The 18,981-nt window shown below is 39.2% G+C and overlaps 1 protein-coding gene across 2 annotated transcripts; it reads right to left on the bottom strand.

The window, feature by feature from the left end:
• Nucleotides 1-7,838: 7,838 nt before the first annotated feature.
• Nucleotides 7,839-18,940, bottom strand: LOC106916643 (dynamin-1-like protein). 2 transcript variants are annotated; one of them, XM_014985053.2, is made up of 19 exons: nt 18,745-18,866; nt 18,245-18,386; nt 17,563-17,603; nt 17,402-17,473; nt 15,668-15,754; nt 15,403-15,565; nt 15,202-15,322; nt 14,400-14,531; nt 12,761-12,967; nt 11,602-11,722; nt 11,336-11,491; nt 11,165-11,254; nt 10,999-11,091; nt 10,860-10,913; nt 10,484-10,564; nt 9,022-9,153; nt 8,811-8,920; nt 8,420-8,579; nt 7,839-8,334 (listed from the first exon to the last, which is right to left on the bottom strand). In XM_014985053.2, exons 1-19 carry the CDS (start codon nt 18,844-18,846, stop codon nt 8,278-8,280), a joined length of 2,121 nt encoding a protein of 706 aa, XP_014840539.1. In that variant the 5' UTR covers nt 18,847-18,866; the 3' UTR covers nt 7,839-8,277. The 2 variants fall into 2 exon arrangements, with proteins under 2 accessions (XP_014840539.1, XP_014840540.1); XM_014985054.2 differs by lacking the exon at nt 10,484-10,564 and having other exon boundaries at nt 18,745-18,940.
• Nucleotides 18,941-18,981: the final 41 nt, after the last annotated feature.

Below are 18,981 nucleotides of genomic sequence, written 5' to 3'. Positions count from 1 at the left end.
ATTTGACATCATACCGCAATGTGTGTCTTTTGACATCATTCTACACTGTGTGTCATTTGACATCATACCACAATGTGTGTCTTTTGACATCATTCTACACTGTGTGTCATTTGACATCATTCTACACTGTCATTTGACATCATACCACAATGTGTGTCTTTTGACATCATTCTACACTGTGTGTCATTTGACATCATACTACACTGTGTCATTTGACATCATTCTACACTGTGTGTCTTTTGACATCATTCTACACTGTGTGTCATTTGACATCATACTACACTGTGTCATTTGACATCATACTACACTGTGTCATTTGACATCATACTACACTGTGTGTCTTTTGACATCATTCTACACTGTGTGTCATTTGACATCATACCACAATGTGTGTCTTTTGACATCATATTACACTGTGTGTCATTTGACATCATACTACACTGTGTCATTTGACATCATTCTACACTGTGTGTCTTTTGACATCATTCTACACTGTGTGTCATTTGACATCATACTACACTGTGTGTCATTTGACATCATTCTACACTGTGTGTCATTTGACATCATTCTACACTGTGTGTCATTTGACATCATTCTACACTGTGTGTCTTTTGACATCATACTACACTGTGTGTCATTTGACATCATACTACACTGTGTGTCTTTTGACATCATTCTACACTGTGTGTCTTTTGACATCATTCTACACTGTGTGTCTTTTGACATCATTCTACACTGTGTGTCATTTGACATCATACCACAATGTGTGTCATTTGACATCATTCTACACTGTGTGTCATTTGACATCATTCTACACTGTGTGTCATTTGACATCATTCTACACTGTGTGTCATTTGACATCATTCTACACTGTCATTTGACATCATACCACAATGTGTGTCTTTTGACATCATTCTACACTGTGTGTCATTTGACATCATACTACACTGTGTCATTTGACATCATTCTACACTGTGTGTCTTTTGACATCATACTACACTGTGTGTCATTTGACATCATACTACACTGTGTGTCTTTTGACATCATTCTACACTGTGTGTCTTTTGACATCATTCTACACTGTGTGTCTTTTGACATCATTCTACACTGTGTGTCATTTGACATCATTCTACACTGTGTCATTTGACATCATACCACAATGTGTGTCTTTTGACATCATTCTACACTGTGTGTCATTTGACATCATACTACACTGTGTCATTTGACATCATTCTACACTGTGTGTCTTTTGACATCATACTACACTGTGTGTCATTTGACATCATACTACACTGTGTGTCTTTTGACATCATTCTACACTGTGTGTCTTTTGACATCATTCTACACTGTGTGTCTTTTGACATCATTCTACACTGTGTGTCATTTGACATCATACCACAATGTGTGTCATTTGACATCATTCTACACTGTGTGTCATTTGACATCATTCTACACTGTGTGTCATTTGACATCATTCTACACTGTGTGTCATTTGACATCATTCTACACTGTCATTTGACATCATACCACAATGTGTGTCTTTTGACATCATTCTACACTGTGTGTCATTTGACATCATACTACACTGTGTCATTTGACATCATTCTACACTGTGTGTCTTTTGACATCATACTACACTGTGTGTCATTTGACATCATACTACACTGTGTGTCTTTTGACATCATTCTACACTGTGTGTCTTTTGACATCATTCTACACTGTGTGTCTTTTGACATCATTCTACACTGTGTGTCATTTGACATCATTCTACACTGTGTCTTTTGACATCATACCGCAATGTGTGTCTTTTGACATCATTCTACACTGTGTGTCTTTTGACATCATTCTACACTGTGTCATTTGACATCATTCTACACTGTGTCTTTTGACATCATTCTACACTGTGTCATTTGACATCATTCTACACTGTGTCATTTGACATCATTCTACACTGTGTCATTTGACATCATTCTACACTGTGTCATTTGACATCATTCTACACTGTGTCATTTGACATCATTCTACACTGTGTCATTTGACATCATACCGCAATGTGTGTCTTTTGACATCATACTACACTGTGTCATTTGACATCATACTACACTGTGTGTCATGTGACATCATTCTACACTGTGTCATTTGAGATCATACTACACTGTGTGTCATATGACATCATTCTACACTGTGTGTCATGTGACATCATTCTACACTGTGTCATTTGACATCATACCGCAATGTGTGTCTTTTGACATCATTCTACACTGTGTGTCTTTTGACATCATTCTACACTGTGTCATTTGACATCATTTTTGACATCATACTACAATGTGTCTTTTGACATCATTGTGTCATTTGACATCATTCTACACTGTGTGTCTTTTGACATCATTCTACACTGTGTGTCATTTGACATCATACTACACTGTGTGTCTTTTGACATCATTCTACACTGTGTGTCATTTGACATCATACTACACTGTGTGTCATTTGACATCATATTACACTGTGTGTCATTTGACATCATACTACACTGTGTGTCATTTGACATCATACTACACTGTGTCATTTGACATCATACTACACTGTGTGTCATTTGACATCATACCACAATGTGTGTCTTTTGACATCATTCTACACTGTGTGTCATTTGACATCATACTACACTGTGTGTCATTTGACATCATACTACACTGTGTGTCATTTGACATCATACTACACTGTGTGTCATTTGACATCATACCACAATGTGTGTCTTTTGACATCATTCTACACTGTGTGTCATTTGACATCATACTACACTGTGTCATTTGACATCATACCACAATGTGTGTCTTTTGACATCATTCTACACTGTGTGTCATTTGACATCATACTACACTGTGTGTCATTTGACATCATACCACAATGTGTGTCTTTTGACATCATTCTACACTGTGTCATTTGACATCATACTACACTGTGTGTCATTTGACATCATACTACACTGTGTGTCATTTGACATCATACTACACTGTGTCATTTGACATCATACTACACTGTGTGTCTTTTGACATCATTCTACACTGTGTGTCATTTGACATCATACTACTCTGTGTGTCATTTGACATCATTCTACACTGTGTGTCATTTGACATCATTCTACACTGTGTGTCATTTGACATCATTCTACACTGTGTGTCATTTGACATCATTCTACACTGTGTGTCATTTGACATCATTCTACACTGTGTGTCATTTGACATCATTCTACACTGTGTCATTTGACATCATTCTACACTGTGTGTCTTTTGACATCATTTTTGACATCATACTATACACTGTGTCATTTGACATCATACCGCAATGTGTGTCTTTTGACATCATTCTACACTGTCTGTCTTTTGACATCATTCTACACTGTGTGTCATTTGACATCATTCTACACTGTGTCATTTGACATCATACCGCAATGTGTGTCTTTTGACATCATTCTACACTGTGTGTCATTTGACATCATTCTACACTGTCATTTGACATCATACCACAATGTGTGTCTTTTGACATCATTCTACACTGTGTGTCATTTGACATCATACTACACTGTGTCATTTGACATCATACTACACTGTGTGTCTTTTGACATCATTCTACACTGTGTGTCATTTGACATCATTCTACACTGTCATTTGACATCATACCACAATGTGTGTCTTTTGACATCATTCTACACTGTGTGTCATTTGACATCATACTACACTGTGTCATTTGACATCATACTACACTGTGTGTCATTTGACATCATACTACACTGTGTGTCATTTGACATCATACTACACTGTGTCATTTGACATCATACTACACTGTGTGTCTTTTGACATCATTCTACACTGTGTGTCATTTGACATCATACTACACTGTGTGTCATTTGACATCATTCTACACTGTGTGTCATTTGACATCATACCACAATGTGTGTCTTTTGACATCATTCTACACTGTGTGTCATTTGACATCATTCTACACTGTGTGTCAAAGTGTAGAATGTAGTGTATGATGTCATTTGACATCATACCACACAGTGTAGAATGATGATTCTACACTGTGTGTCATTTGACATCATTCTACACTGTGTGTCTTTTGACATCATTTTTGACATCATACTATACACTGTGTCATTTGACATCATACCGCAATGTGTGTCTTTTGACATCATTCTACACTGTGTCATTTGACATCATTCTACACTGTGTCATTTGACATCATTCTACACTGTGTCTTTTGACATCATACCGCAATGTGTGTCTTTTGACATCATTCTACACTGTGTGTCTTTTGACATCATTCTACACTGTGTCATTTGACATCATACTACACTGTGTGTCTTTTGACATCATTCTACACTGTGTGTCATTTGACATCATTCTACACTGTGTGTCATTTGACATCATACTACACTGTGTCATTTGACATCATTCTACACTGTGTGTCTTTTGACATCATTCTACACTGTGTCATTTGACATCATTCTACACTGTGTGTCATTTGACATCATACTACACTGTGTGTCATTTGACATCATACTACACTGTGTCATTTGACATCATTCTACACTGTGTGTCTTTTGACATCATTCTACACTGTGTCATTTGACATCATTCTACACTGTGTGTCATTTGACATCATACTACACTGTGTGTCATTTGACATCATACTACACTGTGTGTCATTTGACATCATTCTACACTGTGTCTTTTGACATCATTCTACACTGTGTCATTTGACATCATACTACACTGTGTGTCATTTGACATCATACTACACTGTGTGTCATTTGACATCATACTACACTGTGTGTCATTTGACATCATACTACACTGTGTGTCATTTGACATCATACTACACTGTCATTTGACATCATTCTACACTGTGTGTCATTTGACATCATACCGCAATGTGTGTCTTTTGACATCATTCTACACTGTGTGTCATTTGACATCATACTACACTGTGTGTCATTTGACATCATACTACACTGTGTGTCATTTGACATCATTCTACACTGTGTGTCATTTGACATCATACTACACTGTGTGTCATTTGACATCATACCACACTGTGTGTCTTTTGACATCATTCTACACTGTGTGTCATTTGACATCATTCTACACTGTGTCATTTGACATCATTCTACACTGTGTCATTTGACATCATACTACACTGTGTGTCATGTGACATCATTCTACACTGTGTCATTTGACATCATACTACACTGTGTGTCTTTTGACATCATTCTACACTGTGTGTCTTTTGACATCATTCTACACTGTGTCATTTGACATCATTTTTGACATCATACTACACTGTCATTTGACATCATACTACACTGTGTGTCATGTGACATCATTCTACACTGTGTCATTTGAGATCATACTACACTGTGTGTCTTTTGACATCATTCTACACTGTGTGTCATTTGACATCATACTACACTGTGTGTCATTTGAGATCATACTACACTGTGTGTCTTTTGACATCATTCTACACTGTGTGTCTTTTGACATCATTCTACACTGTGTGTCATTTGACATCATTTTTGACATCATACTACACTGTGTGTCTTTTGACATCATTTTTGACATCATACTACAATGTGTCTTTTGACATCATTGTGTCATTTGACATCATTCTACACTGTGTCATTTGACATCATTCTACACTGTGTGTCTTTTGACATCATACCACAATGTGTGTCTTTTGACATCATTCTACACTGTGTGTCTTTTGACATCATTCTACACTGTGTGTCTTTTGACATCATTCTACACTGTGTGTCTTTTGACATCATTCTACACTGTGTGTCTTTTTGACATCATACCGCAATGTGTGTCTTTTGACATCATACCGCAATGTGTGTCTTTTGACATCATTCTACACTGTGTCTTTTGACATCATTCTACACTGTGTGTCTTTTGACATCATTCTACACTGTGTGTCTTTTGACATCATTCTACACTGTGTGTCTTTTGACATCATTCTACACTGTGTGTCTTTTGACATCATACCGCAATGTGTGTCTTTTGACATCATTCTACACTGTGTCTTTTGACATCATTCTACACTGTGTGTCTTTTTGACATCATACCGCAATGTGTGTCTTTTGACATCATTCTACACTGTGTGTCTTTTGACATCATTCAACACTGTGTGTCTTTTGACATCATTCTACACTGTGTGTCTTTTGACATCATTCTACACTGTGTGTCTTTTGACATCATTTTTGACATCATACTACAATGTGTCATTTGACATCATTCTACACTGTGTCATTTGACATCATTCTACACTGTGTGTCTTTTGACATCATACCACAATGTGTGTCTTTTGACATCATTCTACACTGTGTGTCTTTTGACATCATTCTACACTGTGTGTCTTTTGACATCATTCTACACTGTGTGTCTTTTGACATCATTCTACACTGTGTGTCTTTTGACATCATTCTACACTGTGTGTCTTTTGACATCATTCTACACTGTGTGTCTTTTGACATCATTCTACACTGTGTGTCTTTTGACATCATTCTACACTGTGTGTCTTTTGACATCATTCTACACTGTGTGTCTTTTGACATCATTCTACACTGTGTGTCTTTTGACATCATTCTACACTGTGTGTCTTTTGACATCATACCGCAATGTGTGTCTTTTGACATCATTCTACACTGTGTCTTTTGACATCATTTTTGACATCATACTGCAATGTGTGTCGTTTGACATCATTCTACACTGTGTGTCTTTTGACATCATTCTACACTGTGTGTCGTTTGACATCATTCTACACTGTGTGTCGTTTGACATCATTCTACACTGATGTCAAAGTGTAGAACGTAGTGTATGATGTCATTTGACATACCACAATGTGTCTTTTGACATCATACCGCAATGTGTCTTTTGATATCATACCACAATGTGTGTCGTTTGACATACTACACTGTGTGTCTTTTGACATCATACTATTGTCATTTTGCATCATACTGAAAACATAGTAAAAATGTCATTGTATAGAATTGATATTGAGGTGAAACAACATGACTTTATATTATATAAAATGAGGCAAAATGGTGCAGTATAGCATGATGTCAAAATTTAGGTAAAACATTGTATAGAAAGACGTTAAAAATAATGCAGACTCAAACTGTTTATTGAAATGATATAAATCATAGTATGATGTTCTAACTGAGAGGCAGCATGTTTTCTCTTCACTATGACTTCTTAATCTGACATGTCAAGGCAACATTTAAGTTCCTACTTTTGTCCACCTGTGTATGTTGAAAACATTCTGCCATGTAGGCTTTGAGCTGAAATCATTTTGTCAGACGGCGCTTCCTTCCCGAGCTGTAGTGGCATTTTGACAGCCAGTGATGATAAACATTTCATTTCCGACATCATGTTGCCTTTTTCTTGATGATCGAGCTCAGTCAAGAATTATTTAGACGTCCGTCAGTACAACAAATGACACTCGACTCCTGAAAAAGCGAATTGTACATCAGTGATGTTCTGCCAGCAGCATCCTTTAGTAGAAGTCTGGTGTTTGCTTTTTCCTGTCCTGATTTTCATGCAGCCTTGTAATTTTCTTGTTTTGCTTTTTTGTCCAGCGTGACAAAAATGCAAATCTGTATTAAATTAAGAGATTTAAAATCCTAAATAGGAGTTTCCCCTTTTATTAGTGGGGAAAAAGCTGATCACTGGTCCTAAATAAATAAATAGGATTGTTAAGAATTCAATCATGTTTAAGCAGTAGATTGATTGGCTCATTTTACACTTGCAGAAGTGTACTTTGCATCAAAAAACAAGTCAAAGAAAAAGCACAATTTCTGGGTTTTAATACCTTCTGTGTTTTGTTGTATTTAATGGCAATAAAATACTTATTCATTGTTTCAGAAGCCTTACATAAATTTCACATCTAGGCAGCAAATGTAAACTTAAATAACAATAAATAAACCTGTGACCTGCTTTACAATACAGTTTGAAAATGGTGCAAAAAAAACCAAACAAGTTCAGTGTTCTTATTTGACAAGTGCTACTTCTTAAAAGGAAAAAGGCTGGAAATGATTATTTTCTAACTTTCAGTGGGAACACCATCACACCAGTAGCATTCTGGGTAACCTTCCTTACAATGTCCAACAAATTCAGTGCAAGCTGTTCTTATTCTTATGCTAACATAATACATATTGTACAATTTGATCAAGTTCAGACATGATGAATTGAACATCTATCCTCTGGTCATAGCGTGACTTTTTCACCAAAGATGTGTTTCCCTGATCTCAGCGATCACCTGACTGGCCCTCTGCAATGCCTGTTGGAAACAAATGTACTAATTAATAATAAAAGTAAAAATAGGAAGAACTGGATTCCTGCACTGGAGGGGCGGGGCATGTTACCTGCAGCATGTCAGCAGCCTCCTTGCGCCGCTGAGCCATGTCTTCAGACTCCGTCAGCAAGTCGTTGAGGAGGCCTGACTTGTATAGCTGTCCGACGAGCTCGCTCTGCAGGCTGTCCTTCACGTGGTTCACCAGGAAGTGCATCACCGCCTTCGGCACGCTGCAGAAGGGGGGCAAAGTAAACGACATGACGTCACTGGTGTCGCCCTAAAATAATTCTATGACGGTAGAAAGCTTTTTTTTAATGAGTCACTTTTGAGTATAAAAAGTGATGCATTTACTGGTTCAAAATTGGAAGGCCAGGAGAACATGCCATTAAAATAAACTTCTAGAAGCACACTGTGGATTTTTATCAGGGCGTAAAGGCTTAGCACGAGACCCCTGGGCCCACCTGTCCTGGATGTTCTTTCGGACGATGAGGAAATACGACTTGATGAGGCGCTCGATGACCTCGCAGTCCCTCTGCTCCCGTGACGACAGCTTCCTGGCAACCGGGACCGGCTGGGGAAGCAAACCAAAAGGTCCAAACAATGAAAGGAGTTAATTTATGAAAGGTTGAAAAACAATCCAACAATGTGCTTTGCAGGGTGAGGTTTGGTTACCACATCAAGCAAGTTAACAACTCCCTTCAGTGGACTTCCTGGTCCGGAGCCGGCCGTTTCCTCTCCCTTCTTCAGCATCCCTCTCCAGTTCCCGGTGCCGTCCTGCTCGCCTTGAGGCCCTGCAGCTGCTGCCTAACACACACACACCCCAAGGGTTAAAAACAAAATAGTTAGGACAGCAACAAGGATTCACAAAAACTGTTTCTGGTGGAACAAGCAGAGAAACAGGTTGGACTGCAGCTAATTTATTCATCTCCAATTTAATCCTACATATCAGGACTGATTGGTGGTTGTTGCAGTGGCAGGTTCATGATGTGGGACGCTTTGTTGCAGGTTTGAATTTATGTTCAAGTCTCAAGAATGAACCCAAGCAACCAAAGATTAAATGGTGTGAGCAAAGGCAGTACCACAGCCACGGTGGGATCTACTGCACTAACGCTTGAGATAAAAGTACAGAGATGAAAAAGTCTTTTTAAGTGAAACTGGGCAATCCAGAACTGGAAGTCAAAACGACTAAAAGGTGTGAAGCAGGGCTATGGCAAAGTCATGCTGTGGGGGAACCTGGTTGCTTTAAATGGGGATAATATTTACTGCTGAGATTAAAAAAGTCCTACGCTATAAAAAGGAATCCAAGCAGCTTTCTGACATTTGTAAGCAAAGGTAAAATAACAGCTGGACACAAAGAGCCACATAAACCCAACTCAAAATGGGTAAAAAAAAAAAACAAATGAAACCCAACATTTGTCCTTCAACAGTAGATGTCTGGAGTTTGAAGTTAAAAAGTTTAGTCAGTACCACAGGTTCCTGAACTGAGATGTATAACTATATGTCAAGATCAGCAGGGAAAAATTAGCATTTGATGCACAGATGACTTTTCAAGTTTTCCCATTTACAAAGAATGAAGAAGTCTGTAATTTTCATTAGAGATGCACCAATCGGATGATATCTGTGTTGCACATACCAGTTACTAATGAAATTTGTAATAAAGTCTGCATGTAAACAAAAGAAACGTTTTTCTGCACCTGATCGTAACGGCCAATACTAAACTTCAGATATCAAAATCAGATCTGTGCATCTCTATTAGAAAAAAAAATGTTTCAAATTCACCAATAAAACCCAAACGTGATCTGAACCTCCAAGATCTTCCTAAGATCAAAGAAGCAATAAAAAGCAGAATTAAAAAGTGTTGAGTTGGAAAAACAGGGAAGAGAGGGAGATTATTATTTTTGGAGGGTTTTCCTGTGGGACGAGCTGTGGTTGAAGAAAAACACGCACACAGCTGTTAGAGCAAGTTCCATCAGGCTGAGGGACGGCAACACATCAGCAGACAAAGATCACAGTGCATGCCAGCAGCTCATGCACATCCATCCACCTAAGCATCCATCCATCCATCCATCCGTGCAGCACCAGCAGAACCACAGCCGGCCGGGCGCGGAGCCAGCAGGCTACAGTTTGTGCCCACCTTGGCACTGTCCACGTCTGTTCCGGACGCAGAGGGCTCGCCAGAAACCGCAGCTGGGCCTGCCGGGCCTTTGCCAACAGACTAGCAGGAATATCAGGGCAGAAATGTGGAAGAGGGGAGGAAAAAAAGAAAGGCTCTGAGAAGATAGAAGAAGAAAAAAAAAAAGACGAGGCTGGCAATGGAAAGTTGAGAAGACTCGGAGAGAATGAGCCTGGAGATTTAGGATTAGATTCCTGGACGGAAACTATCCGGAGCCGTTCGCGTTTGCAGGTCGTCTCGCTGTGACGCTGTGAGCCGACGCTGCAGATTCCAACCCTAATATTAGAGCAAACGAGCTGCTTTTCTGAGACTTCAGAAACCCGACTCAAACGTTTACCTTATCCCTCGGTACGGCGGCGGGCAGCTCTCTCATCCTGTTCCTCCTTTGCTCCTAGAAAATGAAGAAAATAATAATAAAGAAAAACGGTAAAAAAAAAATTTTCCAGTCAGATTAAATTAGTGGAGCGAGTACGGACCTCTATGTTGTTATTCATGACTCCGCAGGCGTCTGCAAAGTCTGGGTGCTTGGTGTTGATGTAGGCCAGCTCGATTGCAACAAGGTTGTGAACCTGCAACGAGAAGAATAACTTGTCCTGAACTCTGCAGCCAATCAGACGCAGGCGTCTGGGTGGAGGTTCGTACCATCTCGTTGGTGATGGGGAGTCTCTTCCTCAGGAGGGAGGTGACCACTTCAACGATGGCTTCATGAAGCTTTGGGAATCTCTGCAGCTCCTGACAGATAAAACGGTGTGAACATGAACGCGTCTGTGTGTGTGTGTGTGGAGAAGATGACACTGGATGAGTGTTTTCTACCTGGGTGCTGTAGTTGCTGCAGTGCTGGATGATCCGCTGCATCTCCTCGTGAACCAGCTCCACGCAGCGCAGACTGGGCTCCTCCAAACGCTTCACCTGCTTCTTCACCAGCAGCTCGAAGGAAACCTCAGGCACGAACAGGGACGGCCGTGGGCCCTGGCAGGGGGTCGACGGGGGGAGGCTTTATTATCAGGGCTACAACTAAAATCAGCTATTCTGATGATTAATCAAATAAAAAATAATTAAAAAATAGGAACCGAACGCACCGTTGCGTTCCTGATGGCCGTCAGGATGTCGATGGTGCTCAGTCCTCCGAGGGGATCCACGGACTCCAGCGTCCGGCCGAACGTCTCGTGGAATATGTAGCAGATCCGGGCCCCGCCGCACCTGAAATGCAGCGCGAGGAGATGATGGAGATGGTTGTCGTGTCGACGCTGCGGCATCCCATTCACAAAAATCTGTGTCTAATAGGTGCTAGATGTCGTCTATTACTCTGAAATCCGTTTTGTTACTGGTGCCTTGTAAACTGGCCATCACTCCTTTCACACAGATTAATAAATTGGTACAAATTCATCTATAAAACTACAGATGTCACTCAGTCAGTATTTCCAACAATACTTGCACTTTTCGCTGTAATACATTCATTACTCTCATTAGACCAATCCTCATTTCATTTTGCTGCTAACAATGATGGAAACAATTTGCAAAAAAAAAAAAAAAAAACACTGAAACTCACATACGTTCAATACTGACATCAACTTAATAAAAATCACAGGATGTTACCTAATCCTGTCACTATAATCAATAAATCAATTAAAACAAACTCAAACTTATTGTTTCTCTTTTTTTCTCTCTCTCTTTCTACCAAAAACTGGATGATAAAAGTCTTCAATTTGGTGTTTTGGTCTCAATGATTTTGCTTACAAAGACTTTAAAATTCATTGTATTTGTTGCCTTATTCATTTATTTTGGATATTTAAAGCGTCTTCCAGTTGTAGTGTTAAATGTTCATTAGGATTTAAATGTTTTCTTTATTTTGCCGTTATCATTACGTTACTTAAAAATGGTCTCAAAACAACATATTTTATCGTTTATCACTTCTGGAACAAAAATTATCGACCAGACAAATTTGTAATCGTGACAGGCCTAAACATGCCTATTTTTAAAAACTGCTCACTTATGTGTATTCAGTATGAATATGGTTGTAGTTTTTTTTTTCTCCATTCATGACACTTTTCAGTTTTCAGCTGTGATATTTGAATGTTTTCTGAACAGGTCATTGTTCAAAATAAGAATTTGTTCTCAGTCATCTTATCTCGTCTTAAAGGTTAAACAAATACATTAAATCACAAACCGAAGCAGCTGATCCGCTCCTCTTTCCTCACTGGCTCAACAGCACCACCGTGTGGCGGAGCCGCTACTTACAGCTCTGCCGTCTCGATGTACTTGGCCGTGCCCTCGATGGTGTTGCAGTACTCCGTGGCGAACTTGGTGATGAGCTGCAGCAAGGTGGCGCTCTGGTCTTCCACGGGCTCGCCGTAGCTGCTGAGCAGGGACTGGTACTGGGCCGCCAGGACGTTGATCCGTGTCTTCAGCTCCGGGAGGCAGTCTCGGATGTGATGCATCAGTAGCCTGACATTAGCAGAGGAAAGGGCAGAGCGCTTGGCTTTAAATGACAGACATTAGCAATTCTCAGACACCTCTGGGAAGAAGCCTGCTGTTCCAGGAGGAGCGATGCGGCATTACATCATGTTCTAGATAACAGGGACGGTAAATATGGGAGCTTAAAGCACAAATACAAAACGTGAGAGCTGAATGTCAGAGAGTTGTTTTACAAGTTCTTAAGTTTATTTCAAATAAAAAAAGAAGAAGAGCCACATAAGGACAAAACAAAAAACATAATTCAGCAGCACTCCTGCCTGGGTGTAATTTGTTGTTGTGGGGGATGTAAGGAGGCTGGTGCGTGCTTGAAGAAATTGAAAAATTGAGCTGAAATTATGAGAATTTATTTTTACTGAGATGACTCAGAGCTGCCTGCAGCAACATCAGCTTCTTCAGAGCCAGAAACGTCGTAGGAGGTGTAGATAATAAGTCAATATTTTGTATATCAGATCTATAAAAAAAAAGAAAAATCTGCATTGTTTTGTAATTGATGTTTAGGTTGGAAAAAAAAAAATTATATACATATTTTTTACCTTGGTCTATCTAAAACTGGGTGATTAAGTTAGAGATTAGAATTTTCAAATCAATAACAGACTATATAAACCTTTCAAAAGTATTTTTAATGATTCTAAAACACTATCAATTGATTCTTTCTGCTGCCATGCATTATGGGCCATGTAGTTTTAGGTTGTATATCACCTTATAAAGAACTACAACATATGGAACGACTGAATCTAGCAGAAAAAAAATTACGATAGGAGAAACCAGTCATAAGCAAGCAAACAGATTTAAGTTAAAAGTTAATATGAAATATTATGAAATGGAAAATCTGGATGTTTTTAAACACAAACGCCTTAAATTTAGATACACCCACAGAAACGCTATGTAAATATCCTTTAATGCATTTATTTTTGACCTGAAGCTAAAACCTGAGTGAATGCATTTTAAGCATTCATTCATTCATTCAGTGAAATCATTTTTAAAAATGTGTACACAGGCTTTTTCCACATTATTGTGTAGTGACCTTCAGAGACACATAGAAACAGCTACAAAGTCAGCCTTCCATCACCTTAGAATATGTCCTGGATTAAAGAACTAATGTCTCTTGCATTCAATCAAAAAAGGAAAGTTTTAAAATAGCAAACATATCTGCAGTTTAAGCTTTTTTCAATGTCTTTGGTTTGATGCAATGTGTGTTTATCTATTTGATCGTTATATTTTAAAAATAGCAGTAAAGACACAGTGGACAAAAAATCAAAAGGCATAAAGCACAGCGGTGGGAGCAGCTTGATGTGGGACTGCAAATTCTGATCTTTTTACAGCTATAAACTTTTAAAAACTGACTTTTATCATTTTATTCACTGCATCATTGCTGAACCATTTCCTCCAGAGGTGACCTCACCTGTTAAGGGTCCGGGCCAGGTACTTGGTTCCGTTTCTGTTGGCCAGCGACGGGTATTTCTTCTGCAGGAAGGCGTACTCGTCGCGGATGGCGTCGGCCACAGACTTCTTATTGTTGATGTCCAGCTGACTCCTGTGGGTTCAGACCGGAAACGTTTACAGAAAGAAATCTTCATCAACGTATGCCTGAGTTCACTGAAGCTAAGCTAAGCTAAGAGCAGGGGTGAGAACTATAATGATAGCATCGCATCTGGAAGGACAACAGATCTGCAAAAAGAGGAAGATTGTCTGTAATGCACATTCTATGCAATAAAGGTCTATGCTTACACATCGGTTTTGTTTCTTTTCCTTCAGCCTCACAAATTAGCTTCTGCTTTTAGGGTTTTAATGATGAAAGCATAAACAGGCATTAAACTTTTAATATAAAATTAACATTAAAGCCATATTTAGTTGCTGCAATAATAAAAGGTTTTGACTTCACATTAAACTCGTCACCTCCGATATGTAGCATCAGAAGCAAGCAGACGGCAGCAATTACTTTTACTACAAATAATAATAATAGACAATTATGCTGAAGATAAACCAACTAATTAATATGATAATCATTCAATTCCATTTAGACACCTAAACATTTTTTAAACCTCAGTTGTGTTTGACTCAAGTTGGCAAAATTATACAAATATTCAAATCGGGAATTTACGGGAAAAAAGAAAACGTATGCGTTTCTTTTCACCCTAGTGGCTACACATAGCTATGAGGCATTATGGCCACTTTCTTGTTTGATAATAAAATGCTGCTCACACCTGTTCACAACTCCAATGATCCCCAGCTTAACAGGAATGACTCTGCCCATCAGGACGTCCATAGCGTCCGTACCGGCGTCCATCAGGTCCAACTTGGTCACCACGGCCAGCGTCCTCCTGCCTGATGATTCACATTCATTCAAAAATGAAACCTCGGCGAGGATCGCCGCCGTTTAAAGATCATGTTTTTGCTTTTCGTACCGTCTGGATCCACCTCCCGGGCCACCTTGAGGGCTTCCGAGGTGGCCATGTCCGTGTTGGCCGCCGTGACCGCCAGGATGATGCAGTTGGGGTTGGAGATGTGCTTGAGGATCAGGTCTCTTATCTGGATCTCGATGTCTTTGGGCTGATCACCCACAGGCACCTGGAGAGGAGCGGGTCCAGAAGGCAGAGGAGTTGGAGTCAGCTTCCTTCACAGGGCGATGGAAAGGCACGTCCTGCGGGAGCTGGAAACGGGATGGGTTACCTTGGTGATTCCTGGCAGATCCACCAGCGTGAGGTTGACGACGTGAGGGGAGAAGATCTTCAGGTGAATGGGATCGTCACTGATTCCCTGCAGAGGCACAGGAGTTAGCTCGGCGCGTCGTCACAGAATCAGAAGCAGCAGGACGAGTTTATATTCTCCTGCAGGCTGCGATCAGATGAGGAGTATGTTGTTGTTCGTCTGCCAGGCAGCGGATACCACTCTCTTGAGGATCTTTGTTTTTCTCTCCAGCAGTATATTTATAACTTAATCATTTCATACTACGCTTGAATAATGGATTTCCAAAAGACAGCCAGCTCCTGCCAACCCCCCAAACAGTCGTATCATTGAGATGCCTGAGATTAATCAGCTCTAAAGTAACTAAATAAATGTCAGGATCGACTTTAGACACAAAACTCCAGACAGCGACTCAAAAATGAAACATAAACAAGCTGACAAAGTATTCATCTTTTAATAGCTTCTTCTTTTGTAATTAACAATCCAGTGACTTTTACTCTACAGCACTTTGGTGCAGCCAAAGCTGCTTTTAGTTATGAGACTTTATTAAAAATAATAAATGATCCAAATCCTGTTATTATTTCGGAGGATAAAGTGCATTTTCCAACAGAACCCAAAACTGTTTAAAAATTTTCTTTCTTCTGTTAAGGCTAATAAGCGACACCCTGTCCAACAATATTAACACAAACCATCTACTACAACTAAAATATTGCATGTTTAGTCAGTAGTTGAAAATATGTTGAAAAAATAAATCAATAGAATTAAAAGATTTCAAATTTTATAATTTTAAAATATATATATATAATTCTTATTATAAGAGTACTTTTGAATTGATGATTTTTGCCTATGTGATAAAAAAATTAACACTATAGATTAGTTTGCAAAAAAAAAAACAACAACAAAGAATTAATGCCCTTTAAAAAACTGTGGGAAATGTAAACAGAAAATATTTAAAAACAGTGGAAACATAAATAATAAATAAGACAAGAAATTTATATTCAACAAAACTAATTATACGGCTCGTCACCTCTGTTGTCATTATTTCACTCTTGTACCTTTGCATATTTTGTTTGCCATGTTCCCAACCTTTGTCGGTTATGAAATACTGTCGTTTTATTTGCCATTGTTATTATTATTAGCTCAGTCCTAGCTTTAGCACACGCCCTCTTTTCTTGGAGGAACTTTAACTCCGTTTCAAAACGCAAGCGCTGGCGATCAGAAATTAGCGTCTCGGGTATAAATCCAGTAAAGGCGAGAGTCTGCATCCATGACGTTTGCATAGTTTGGATCGACTTTACAGGAATTATAAAGTCTACCTGCTGAGAAATACTCACCGTTATAGTTTTAATCCTGAAACTTGAAGCATCTTTTTTTTTTCCTGCCTCAGAAAAAAATAATGACTAAACAACTGATTCAAAATCAATAATTTCGTTGCCCCAAATAGCAATATTCATGCTGACAACACAGAGATGAAGTTACTCTCTCAAGAAATACAGATAGACATAAACAAATCACAAGAGACTGAGGGTTTGGTGTATTTACGTTTTGGTGAATGAGGATTCGTGGTAGAATAGCACAAGATAAAGCGACGGATTTATTAAACACAAACAAAAGGCTAAAATAACATTTTGGTTTTCATTTTGTTTTCTAATCGCAGTAACTTTTTGGCCATCAGAAAACACACAAACACACCACCTCTGTCCAAGCTCTCCAACTCACCTTATTATTCCCCGACACTCGCTCTGTTTCGTTTTCAATTTCCTGTCGGATTTCATCAAAATCTGAGTAGATCTGCAAAATGAAAAGAAAAAAGGGAGGAAAGCTTCACAACAAGTCACAACCAAGGCCACCACACTGCTCAGGATTATGTGGAGGAATACCTTATTTTTAGTGTGTAGAAACTTCCCCCACTCGTCCACATCTAAGAGACACAATGAGAAATTGAGCCACAGATATATATATATATATATATATATATATATATATATATATATATATATATATATATATATATATATATATAAAAACAGTAAAAAAAACTACTTAAAGCCAGAAAGAAACAGCTGTGTACAAGAGGCAAATCAAACACAACTAATGCAAGGATCAACATCTGACCAGAGGTAATATTGTGGTTTATCTAAGCAGCTACAAATACGGGAGAGGAGGAGGAAACATGGCTGAGCTACAAGACGCTAAACTCAGCTATTAAAAATACAGACACCTGGAACGCTGTAACTCTGAGACGCTCTGCTTTGCGTTTGCATGTGGTTCGGAAAAGAGTCAGAGAGAGAAACTATTTAACTATTTACTATTTAAATATATAGTTAAAAAGTTCATCCTATCTAATTCTGCAGGATCAGGATTCCACATTTATTGTATATTCTTACTGTATTTGTTGGATTTAAAATGAAAATGTAGCGGTAAAGTGCATCCTGATGTATAAAACGCTATAAAATTCAAAATGGTGTGTTTATTTATGTTCATTACTGCATTAAATATATTTTCTGTTGACTGGACACCACACATGTCAAGCAAAGATGTGCATTTCCTGCAGGCACCCACCTCCGTCCTCATTTTTCCGGCCGTCTCCAGGATCTACGTGGACCAGCTGAAGGATGAGGGGCCGCCTGGTTACAATGCCAGTCCCACGGGGCAGCAGGTCCCTGCCCACCAGGCTCTCCAGCACAGAGCTCTTTCCACTGCTCTGGAGACATGAAGACATTATAAACACAGCCTGATATGGAAACATATTCAGCCAGGCTGGGGTGTTTGCACTCAGGAACCGACCTGCTTTTAGATAACTGGGGCTAATTTAAGAATGTGGGCTGATAACATTTACCAGTGTGCAGATTTTATCATGTGCATCAGCTCCAATAAAAGCTGTTACATCATAACTATTTTGTCAAGTCTCACTTATTTCAAGGATATAATAAAGTGCAATTAAATCAGACACTGTAATATTGGTGCTTCCGCTTCATTCATGCACGTTTGAAGCAAGGTTACAGGGCTACGACTAGCATGACAGCTGCTATCACCAAATAATCACAGGCACAGCTTTTTACCTGAGTCCCCACCACTGCAATCTGCGGCAGCTGGATGATATCGGCCCCCACGGTGTTGAACACATCCTGCAGCTTGTTTATCACGGGGATGAGAGCCTCCATGTTCGCTGGTTAATGGGTTTTAAAGAGACTCTATTTCGAGATGGAGCCAAAGTCATTCAATGTCCCCCCCGGAACCACCATTGCAACAACGGAGACCGGGTGGAGCTGGGAGTTGCAGTTTCTTCGACCGGGAGC

This window comes from Poecilia mexicana, unplaced genomic scaffold (genome assembly GCF_051168715.1).
Source record: "Poecilia mexicana isolate PSO_F unplaced genomic scaffold, ASM5116871v1 scaffold_23, whole genome shotgun sequence".
NCBI lineage: Eukaryota > Metazoa > Chordata > Actinopteri > Cyprinodontiformes > Poeciliidae > Poecilia > Poecilia mexicana.
This window is presented reverse-complemented; position numbering and strand designations above follow the sequence as displayed.